The following is an 11,362-nucleotide window of genomic DNA, read 5'->3' on the forward strand; positions in this document are numbered from 1 at the left end:
CCCGCCTCGGCCTCCCAGAGAGCTAGGATTACAGGCGTCAGCCACCGCACCCGGCCAGTGTCATTGTTAAAATGAGTTCTCAGGAGTGAATGTGATAATGTTGTGTAATTGCAGAAGAGCACACCATAGCATATCTTGTGCGCTTTTTAATGCAGCCTAAGATTTCATTAGCTCTTTTGGCAGCTGCATCATACAGTTTGCTCAGCTAAACTGGTGGTCAACACGACCCCTTATGAACTGCTGTTAAGCCAGGTCTCATTCTTGCTGAACTACTTCGAAGAGATGTTACGAGACAGAGAATTGTGTGGCCATATAAGTTTGGGAAATGCTGCTTGGCCTGTAGTACAAACTTCATAAGTGAGAGGTGATTATTCCTGTGACCATCTATGATGGCAGACAACTTGTCATATTCATCTCTGAATCCCCCCAGCACCTAGCATGGTGCCTGATGTGTGTGGCACTTGGAAAATGTTGGTGGAATTAATAAAAGAAAAGATGGGCCATATAGCAGCAAATTCCATCTGGTTACCTGGCCTAGCTTATATAGGTAATCTTGCATTTTGCCTCTGTCACTTACAAAGCTAACTTCCAGGCCCAGCTTCACCATTCATAGATGTGACAACTGTGCATTCTGATGTCTCATCTAAGGAAAGCCCTGTCCAGATTCATAGGCTTGAATCTCAGTGTGTTATGCTAGTTCTCACTGATTTGCTTCTACTCCTTCAGAGTCTTTTTCTGTCATGCTTTCTTCCTCAATTTTCCACTCGTTATAAGAACCCTGTATCCCTTCTAATAAACCAGGGGGTAGAGAGGCATTTTCACACCCCCTTGCCATTTCTACTAGCAAATAAAAACATTTTTAAAACATAAAATAAGTGACTCCTCCAGGGAAAAACAAATTTAAAAAACCCAATGGAACTGTACACACTCTGCAGGTCACCAAAGCCCTTGCCTAGGTGTCCTTGGTTTGGGGTGTGTGTGCATGTTTGTGTGCACGTGTATATTTTATGTTTTCATTTAGTCTTGTTTTGTCCCCCACCCTTGAGTTTTTTTGCTTTTTTGGGGGAGTGGTTTTTTTTGAGACAGAGTCTCACTCTATCACCTGGGCTAGAGTGCCATGGCATCAGCCTAGCTCACAGCAACCTCAAACTCCTGGGCTCAAGTGATCCCCCTGCCTCAGCCTCCTGAGTAGTTGGGACTACAGGTGTGCACCACCATGCCCAGCTAATTTTTTCTATTTTTAGTAGAGATGGGGGTCTCAGGCTGGTCTCGAACTCCTGACCTCAAGCGATCCTCCTGCCTCAGCCTCCCGAGTAGCTGGGACTACAGGCATGTGCTACCATGCCCATCTAATTTTTTCTATGTATTTTTTAGTTGTCTGGCTAATTTCTTTCTATTTTTTTTTTTTTAGTAGAGACGGGGTCTCGCTCTTGCTCAGGCTGGTCTCGAACTCTTGACCTTGAGTGATCCTCCCGCCTCGCCTCCCAGAGTGCGAGGATTACGGGCGTGAGCCACCGCGCCGGCCTCTTCCAAATCCTTTGAGACTGGATGCCCCATCACTCTCAAATGCGTTAGTGTGTATCTCCTACAAGCAAGCGTGCTCCACATGACCACAGCGTGCCCACCCAAATCAGGAGATGATCATTTACACATTATTACCATCTAATTCTCAGACCCTATTCACATTTTTCCATTTGTCCTAATAATGTCCTTTTCAGCAGAAGAATCCAGTTCAGACTTACAGGTTGCACTTGGTTTTCATGTCTTATCAGTCTCCTTTTGTCTGTCGAATCCTCTAAGGCAGCACATGCTGCATTTGTCCCATTACTGTTCACATATTGGTCACTTGAAGGTAACCCAAGTTTCTTACAAAACTTCTATAAAGTTACTTTCTGTGAAGTTACTCTTTTCCTCTTTGAAAGTAATCAGTATTTTGTGGGGAGGTACATTGAAACTGTAAATATTCCATTGTTCATCAAACTTTCCATGTATTCATGTATTTATTTACATCTGTATGGACTCATGCAATGTATAATCCGTTGCTATTGTTATTTATTTTGGCGCTCAATTTATCACCAGTTTGGCTAGTGGGAGCCTATTCAAATGACTTCTGTGTCCTTTTAACTCATTCCCGTCATTGTTTGAATGTTTTCTTGCTTTCTGGCACAAGATAATCCAGACTTATCTTTTTCTTTCCCTGCTCTAACCTTGGAATCTGCCATTTATCCAGGGAGCTTGGGTTCCTTTTAGTGGAAATGGTCCCTAGAAAGATCTGGGTGCTACTTGTACTTATTGCCATTGGAGTGTCACTACTCCATGCCCTCTCAGTGGACACAGCTAGGGAATGTGTGTGCTCGTTTGCGTCTATATGGAATGAAAACCATGTGATCACAGTGCCACCTCATGACAGGGCTCAGTCTCATGTTTTCCTTTTCCATGTTTGTAACTCCCACCTCTGACAGCGAGAAAGCTGGTTGAATGTTTTTACTTACTCCGTCAATGCCCCTGTGTGTGACCCGTCTCCCATTTTCGCCACCACTCACTGCTCTGCTCAGACACCCTTCTCTCCCCAGTTGGTTCTCACTCTCCATTCCAGGCCACCTCCCTGTGTGGACACTTACTGATCCCACGTGGGCACCAACACCCCACACCACGTGATTCTAATACATAGGCAAGTTTGAGAACCACTGAGAGTTCTCAGGCTGAACTGCACTTCGATCTTTTTAACAACCATCTCCTGCCTCATTGCTCACTCTTTTTTTTTTTTATCCAGAGCCACGCCCAAGAGGCCTTGAGCAGTGGACTCCTCATTGCTCACTCTTACTGGTTGCTGGTTATTAACAAGCTGCCAAGCATTTTATAAGGAACAACACCCACAATGCTTTCTTCTCACTGCTGGGGAGCATTTAAATCCTCTGGAAAACAGCAGATGATTGGTAGAATATGGGCTCTGCTTCTGGTCTCCCAGGTTGATCGTGCTGCTTTCACAACCATACCCTGTTTTCCTCTGCTGAGGGAAGTGTTGCTGTCAATAAGATACCAAGAAGTGGCCGGGCGCGGTGGCTCACGCCTGTAATCCTAGCACTCTGGGAGGCCGAGGCGGGTGGATCGCTCAAGGTCAGGAGTTCCAGACCAGCCTGAACAAGAGCGAGACCCCATCTCTACTAAAAAATAGAAAGAAATGATCTGGACAACTAAAAATATATATATAAGGAAAAAATTAGCCAGGCAAGGTGGCGCATGCCTGTAGTCCCAGCTACCTGGGAGGCTGAGGCAGGAGGATCGCTTGAGCCCAGGAGTTTGAGGTTGCTGTGAGCTAGGCTGACACCATGGCACTCTAGCCCGGGCAACAGAGCCAGACTCTGTCTCAAAAAAACAAAACAAACAAAAAAAAGATACCAAGAAATGCTAAGGTTCTGTTGGCATTCTGTAATTTGTCATTTGCTGCTATGGAGAAGATAGCTGTTCTGTTTATCCTGTTGTGTGCAGCTTTCAGTTCTAAAGCCAATGTGAATCTCCTTTGAAAGTGCTCCTAAAAATCATCTACTCCAGAGCCGGGTGCACTGGCACACACCTGTAGTCCAAACTACTCGGAAGGCTAATGCAGGAAGATCACTAGAGATCAGGAGTTCGAGGCTGCCGTGATCTATGATTGTGCCTGTGAACAACCACTGCACTCCAGCCTGGGCAACATAGTGACACACCGTCTCTGAAAAAAGAAATAAATAAGAATCCCCTATTCCAGTTCCCTCTGCGACAAATAACCCCTGTGTGCTCTTGTCTGCCTACGTTCTCAAATGTGTTATTGTCTGTCTTTAAAAGCGTGAAGGAAGAAGTGTTCTGGAGGAACTACTTCTACCGTGTCTCCCTGATTAAGCAGTCGGCCCAGCTCACCGCCCTGGCCGCCCAGCAGCAGGCGGCAGAAAGGGAGGAGAAAGGCAACAGCAGACAGGAGGACTCGCCTCTCACAGGTACTTTCCAAGGATAAGACAGCACTCTACCAAAGAAGTAGTCTTTTTTTTTTTTTTTCAAGTAACCACCAGATCAATGAAAAAAAAAAAAGAGTTGTTATTAACGTAGAAACTCGAATGAGCTTGACTTCTTGTATGTACCAGAAATGTTCATCATCTTACAGAAAAATTCTTTTTCCCCAGAGAAAATTATTTTTCTCTTGTTGACCTCTCTCTGACCCAGCTCACACATATCTTCCCCAAGCTTTTTTTGACTTTGCTATCTCCTTTCTCATTCCTTGGATCCGTTTTTTTTTTTACATTTTTTTTTTTTTTTTAAGAGCCAGCGTCTTGCTCTGTTGTCCAGGCTGGAGTGGAGTGGCGTGATCCCAGGTCACTGCAGCCTCAAACTCCTGGGCTCAAGCGATCCTCCCGCCCCAGCCTCCTGAGTAGCTGGGATCATAGGCACGCCAGTGGGGTGTTTTGGGGGTTTTTGTTTTGTTTCGTTTCGTTTTGTTTCTTTTTATTTCTCTCTCAAATGTCAGTCATCTTCCCACCTCTCTTTTTTGTACCTCTACCGTGTGACTTTCTATATCTTCTGTCTTCCACTCTGATTTGGTCATCTCCTTTTTGTTTCTCAGTCTTTCTTTCAGCCTGATGCTTCCTCAGTACGTGTATTCCGTACAGCAGAACAAAACTCCGCTCTACTCCAAGTTCCAAGTGCCCAGCTCTGAGCTAGGCACTAGTAAACATTTGACACTTTGTTATTGTGACACTTGACCCCTGGTTGTGGGGGAAAGCGCTTTACAGTATAGGCAGCTATTTGAGAGCTGTGACGATAATTAAAATAAGAAATGTGTTTTGTGTCATATTTAAAATTTTTAGTGTGTACCTGCTGTGTATAGGTAGGTCCTAATTACAACTGGACATTTATCCCGCAGGAAGTGGGGTAATTTAATTCATGGAATTTTAAATGATTTAGCAAAACAGGTACAGGTTATACAGACTACTAGGAAAGGATCTGACACTGCATATCAAGGATATGTAATGAAGTTGCTCTACACAGGAAAATTTGTCATTTTGTATATAGATGTTAACATGTATCCCAATTGTCTGTCATTCTTTAGCATTTATATTAATTTTATTGGAAAATGCCATTTTACCAAATACTGCCTGTTTAACAAAATGAATTTAAGGCAGTATTCAGTAAAGACTGTCCGTCTAGTTAAGGTTAATGAATAGAAAACAAGGCCCATGAGAAAGAGGAGCTGTGATTGAGCGTTGCATTTTCGTGTGCACTTTCTAGCATTCGTGGCAACGGGGAAACTTGATAAATAACTCTCATTATCCTAAAAGAAAATGCAGAACTACTCTTCAGTGACTTTTGCTAACACTGAAGTCAAAAATGATTTCCTGCTAGAAATTCTATATAAGGGGCATGGACTATGATGACGCATTAAAAATATCCCCAAAAGTAAGAAGTTGAGATGGTTTCACATGGCTATTTCTTATAATAACTTAAGCTGAAAGCATAACATAAAAGCTCATTTCTGAAAATTATTTAGTATTATCATACTGTGGATATTTTAGCTGTGATTATAATATGCATTCAGAACTGAATCAAGCAATTATTGTCTCTTTTATTCTCACTTCTTAGAGGCAGTACGGCCCAAAACACCACCCGTTGTAATCAAATCTCAGCTTAAAACTCAAGAGGTAATATGGTTTTACATTGTACCTAGTAGTTGATGTCTGCAAATGAAAGTAACTGTGTTAACTATCTCTGATACCATTTAACACTACTTGTGAATATGGGTCTTATCTGTTTTGAAGAAGTGTCCAGTACTTGAATAGTCAAGGACCTACAGCTGAGACGTAAGGCAATTTACTGACATATATAATTCTAGATGTGCTCATCAGGGATTGGAGAGAATGACTGGAGTGATTCAAACTGTGAGTGAGAATAACAGCCTTAGGTGGTAATTCGTTTAGTTACTAAGCAACTGTGCAAGTTAGAAGGTTGGAGAGCAGTGATCATGTCTTACAGCTAGCAGAGGAAGGAAATGAAAATTGGCCTGCCTTAGATTGTGAGGCTACCATAAACCAGAATTCTAACACATAAATGTTGCTTAGGAAACCATCTCAAGAGCTCATTTGTTGCATTTCAGGATGAGGAAGAAATTTCTACTAGCCCAGGTGTTTCTGAGTTTGTCAGTGATGCCTTTGATGCCTGTAACCTAAATCAGGAAGATCTGAGGAAAGAAATGGAACAACTAGTGCTTGACAAAAAGCAAGAGAAGACAGCTGTGCTGGAAGGTAAACAACGCAATGAAATAAACTGTTCTTTTCCCTAATTCCAAAGTTGATTGTAGAAAATTGTTATTCTGAAGCCAGTATACAAAAATATGTTGTGAATTTTGTGTCAAAATTTATTCTCTGTTCCCCACTAGAAGGTGGAGTCTAGCAAACATGGCCTGACCTCACATCCCTCTGCCGTAAGCAGTCACGGAAGTGGGTCAAAGGGTTTGGGAGTCTGGTTTGACCATAGAGCTCCTCTGGTGAAACCCCGAATGTAGAAGGAAGAGCCTGAGACTCGGAGAAGTTAAGCTATTTGCCCCAAGGCATCTTAGCCCCAAGGACATGTGATCAGGATTGGGGAGAGAACACACAGGTGGAGATGTTGCCCTCCAGCCTGCTGCTTTCAAAGCTGACATTCTGCTTGGCTGTAGATATGTACATAGAAGATTTTTTTTTTTCCATCTGCTACATGCAGAAAGAGCATCGCTTCTGGGAAGGAGCAGGCTGCCTTTAGAAAACAAATTTTAAAGAAAGAGCTAGAGGGGGCTGCTTTCTTTGGGCCATCAGGACAAGTTATTGGCTTTCTACTGGATGAAAGCGAAGGATTGGATTAGTCATCGTCAGATGAAGCGCATTTCCTGAAGCCTTCTCAGGCATACAGCAAGTCCAGGAAGCCAGCTGTTCCCAGGGGAAGGTAAAGAGCACCAGCTAGAAAAGTAGCCTTCAAAGTTGAACCCGAACCCTGTTTGCAGGCTGTGGAGGGACTCTGGAGGAGAGGATGGTGGGGGAAGGGAATTGAGTGGGGAAGTGAAAACCTGGGCTCTTTACACCCCTCAGACCCCACCACTCCTGTCTGATTTCTGCTAAAAGATGACTGCTGGACACAGAAGGAAGGAGGCCGTGAGCCCCACGTGTAGCAAGCAGGCAATAGCTAGAGCACCCTTTGCACAGGTTCCCTTTTTACTGGTGATGACACTAGGAACAGACCTCACCGGAGACCAGAAGCCCTGGGTTAGGATTCATAATGCACTGGCCAGCTGCTCCAGGTGAGCTGTTCTTTCTCTGAGTTCCTGCCCAAGTTATAACTGGAGTCACTTAATTGTCTTTTATATATTATATGTCTTGGCTCCCCAGATAAATTATAAGCTCCTCAAGGGCTGTTACAACCCTTTCTATTCCCCCACAGTACCTAACATGGAGCTTAGCAATTAGCACTCATAAGCGCCTAATAAATATTTGTGAAATTTGTGGTTTCCAACACAACACACGGTGTGTTTTCTTCTCCTTTGAGGTTGCAGCTGCAGAACAATTAAAACATTTTGATTTTATTTTCTCTGCAGCTACTAAGTTTAAAGTTTATTTTTAAAAGATGAAAGTAAATCTTAGTTTTACTTTTTTAAATACCCAATTTGTTTTCTCACAGTTTTATAACACTACATAGCAGATGCATTGTCCTATACGGATGCGTGCGCGCATACACACACACACACACACACACAGGTATATTGAGTATCCACAGGGAAAACTGCAGCTCTAAGTCTCAACATGGAAGACCAGCATGAAAGCAGCAGGTGGAGCACCCATGGGAGAGTCCAGGCTTCGGCAATTCAGATCCTGGTGTGTGTTGCCACTCCGGGGAGACGGGATCTTTGTCTGCAAAGATCAAAGCATAGGTTAAGCATAGGCCGTGGAGCCTGCGGATCTGGTTCCATCCTCATATCTGTTGCTGTCAAGTAGTATGATCTTGGGCAAGTTGCTTAACTTCTCTAAGCCTCCATTTCCCCATCTGTAAGACGTGGCTAATAGTACTATATGGTCCATGGATTGTTCTAAGGATAAAAAGAACGATACAGAAAATATCAACTATCCATTTAAATAAAACAGCCAGGCGCAGTGGCTCAGGCCTGTAATCCTAACATTTTGGGAGGCTGAGGCAGGAGGATCGCTTGAGCCCAGGGGTTTGAGGCTGCAGTGAGCTTTGATGATGCCAGTGCATTCTAGCCTGGGCGACAGAGAGAGACGCTGTCTCGTAAATAAATGAATGAATGAATGGAAAAGCAGAGGCCTGGGTAAAGCAAAATAACACCCAAAATTTATTGACAACATCTGATACCTTTGCTTTTACATTAACAAGTTTGTCTTTTTAATTATATTTCTCCTTGGTCACTATTAAAATTTGTTCGGTTTGTCTGAGTGCACACAGTGATGAAGCCTGAGACGTTAAAAATTACGGTGGCTAGGACTTTATGTAGGTCGTTGAAGTTGACTGAATTGTTCACACCAGCATTATGAGTTCAGAGAGAATCTTTTCCTTCTCCTTTGTTTCTTGTAGAGGATTCTGCAGATTGGGAAAAAGAACTACAACAGGAACTTCAGGAATATGAAGTGGTGACAGAATCAGAGAAACGAGATGAAAACTGGGATAAGGAAATAGAGAAAATGCTTCAAGAAGAAAATTAGCTGTTTCCTGAAATAAAAGAATAATTCTTAACCTTCTGCAAACTGACATTAAATTCTAGATGTCGACACTTACTGAATCAAGAAGGCACAAAAGATTATAACTTTATGAAGTTCAAAATTATTCTTTCTTTAAGCTGAAACTTGCCTCTTCTACTTTAAAAAAGTATGTAGAACAGTTCAAATAATCAAAAAGGGATGTTTTATGTAACATTTCTTTAATATAAATCAAGTTAGAGATGTTCTTGTAGGCGGTATGGATATCTTTGCCACAAAAACACAAGTAAAATTTTAGAGTTCTGTTTTCCGTGAGGTCAGAAATATAATCTATTCTTCAGCTGTGGTTTTCTAAATATTTGTACTCCTAATTGCATTTTCCTTTATACATGGACATTCAAGTACTTACCTAATGGGTTAATTACTATCAAAATGACCAAATTATACCAAAGAACTTAATAGGAAGCACTTTTAGAACTATTTTCTTGCTAGATATTTTCTAAAATTCCATCTGAAAGCCAATAGATAAAATAATTAAGTTGATTTTAATGATATAAACACCACACAATTTGACATTAAGAAATATTGTGCAAAAATATTTCATTTTCTCTGGGGCCTTTTAGCTTCTTTTTCTTTTTTTTTATTAACTATAATACAAATTTCACATCACAGTTTTTGTAGACAGTGGGGCCTTCCATCCTTTTTGTAATAATAGCCTTCAGAAACCCATTCACCTTAAATTGTGTTCTTGTTTTAATCATTACCACATATAAATGTTTTAGCTTTGTCTTAATTAAACTGTCAGCCTTTATAAAACTTTGTTCCTCTGAGTACAACTCCTAGAACTTTATTGATTTATCCTACTTGTATTCTGCTACACCAGCAGGCACATGTTCATGGAGTATGATTATATTAAAAGAACAAGGTGGTTTAATATCAGAAAACTTCCTAAGCATTTGCTTTCCAAACCTTTCATATTTTTCAAGGAGCTTTTATGTCATAAAAGGGAATAGAATTAAAATGTTTCTTTGTAAGAAAGATGTACATATTTATATACTTCACCCCATAAAAATTAGTCTGTGGTCATCTGGCAAGGTATAGTCAACAAGAGAACTGGGTATGGGTACAAGCATTACGCTTTTGTTTGTAGTTTGGGATGTGCACGTGCAAATGAGCCAGACTGTCCCAGCTAGAGTCATTGGGTTATAGCAACAAACTCACGTGTTTCGGGAAACCACTGACCCCATTATCAAAAGCTTTCCACTTGTGGTGCCACTGTTGCTTATTAATGAGTTTGGGTTCAGAGATGACCGGCAACTTCTGAAATAATCTTATCGAAGGGAAAAGTTTCTTTTTTTAAAAAAATAGAGTTTGCTGGAGGAAAAGAAATGCGTTTAATGTTTTTAAGCAGATCAGGAAGTGACAGTGCTTGGCTCTTAGTACATGCACTAAAATTCTTACCGATGAATATTGAATAAACACAAAGCAGAGGTTTCAGAGAAAGAAAAAAAAACTAAAATAACAATAGAGGTATGTTACTCTTGTTGTTATCAATTTTACATGATACTTTTATTGTGTTTAAAAACAACCTGATTGTGCATTGCCCTGTGAAAATAAAAGGATAAAATAAGATTTCATACAGACTGTAAGAATACAAGTTGTGCTGTATTTTTATGGATTCATCAAGGAGTGAAATGTTCTGCACTAGTAAATTTTACAAGTAACCAAAGAGTTATTCTTTTGAAGCTGCAGTCCCCAGCCTCCAGGCTATGAAGCAATACTAGGGACAGGTACTGGTCTGTGGCCTGTTAGGGACCAAGCCACACAGCAGGAGGTGAGCCTCAGGCTGGGGAAGCTTCACCTGTATTTACAGCTGCTCCCCATTGCTGCCATCACCACATAAGCTCCGCCTCCTGTCTGATCAGCAGTGGTTAGATTCTCATAGGCGCAGGAACCCTTCTGTAAACTGCGCATGCCAGGGATCTAGGTTGTGCGTTCCTTATGAGAATCTAATGGCTGATGATCTGAGGTGGAGCTGAGGCGGTGATGCTAGCCCTGGGGAGCCGCTGCAAATAGAGATTATCATTAGCAGCGAGGTTTGACTGCACAATAAATGTAATGTGTTTGAATCATTCCAAAACCATCCCCTCCCCCCCGTCCCCCCATGGAAAATTTGTCTTCCATGAAACCGGTCCCTGGTGCCAAAAAAGTTGAGGACCGCTGCTTTAAAGGGCAAAAATAATTTCTCACCATGTCTGGTGAAAAATTCCAAGTATTTATTACATACCTAGGGGTTAGCCAACAAGACAAACTGAGCATAAACACATGTAAACTTCATCAAATGTTAAAATATAAACATTTCATGACACTGTGGAGATTATACCTCATTACCCAGAGAATGACTCAGGAACCAGTGTGGCTTGGCCCTGCCCCAGGCCAACCCCAGACCTGCAGATATTACCAAGAACCCGCAGGGCGTGAGAATGGACTTTACCATTTGGGAAGCACTGGTCTAATAAGCTCTAAGCGTGGCTGAAGTTTCTGATGTTTTGTTTGTATAAATGTAAGGGCTACACATGCAGTTTTGTTACATGGATATATTACATAGTGGTAAAGTCTGGGCTTTTAGTGTAACAATCAGCCAAATAATGTACATTGTA

The 11,362-nt window shown here is 41.7% G+C and overlaps 1 protein-coding gene across 1 annotated transcript in view; it reads left to right on the top strand.

The window, feature by feature from the left end:
- The window catches only part of SYAP1 (synapse associated protein 1), a 39,462-nt gene extending 30,206 nt beyond the window's left edge, over window positions 1-9,256 (top strand). Inside the window, exons 6-9 of the mRNA XM_012656626.1 lie at window positions 3,823-3,971; window positions 5,608-5,666; window positions 6,119-6,266; window positions 8,581-9,256. Coding sequence (XP_012512080.1) covers window positions 3,823-3,971; window positions 5,608-5,666; window positions 6,119-6,266; window positions 8,581-8,708 — 484 coding nt within the window. The 3' untranslated portion in view covers window positions 8,709-9,256. The remainder of the gene's footprint in view (window positions 1-3,822; window positions 3,972-5,607; window positions 5,667-6,118; window positions 6,267-8,580) is intronic.
- Window positions 9,257-11,362: the final 2,106 nt, after the last annotated feature.

This window comes from Propithecus coquereli, unplaced genomic scaffold (assembly GCF_000956105.1).
Source record: "Propithecus coquereli isolate 6110/MARCELLA unplaced genomic scaffold, Pcoq_1.0 Scaffold513, whole genome shotgun sequence".
In the NCBI taxonomy this organism is placed as follows: Eukaryota; Metazoa; Chordata; class Mammalia; order Primates; family Indriidae; genus Propithecus; species Propithecus coquereli.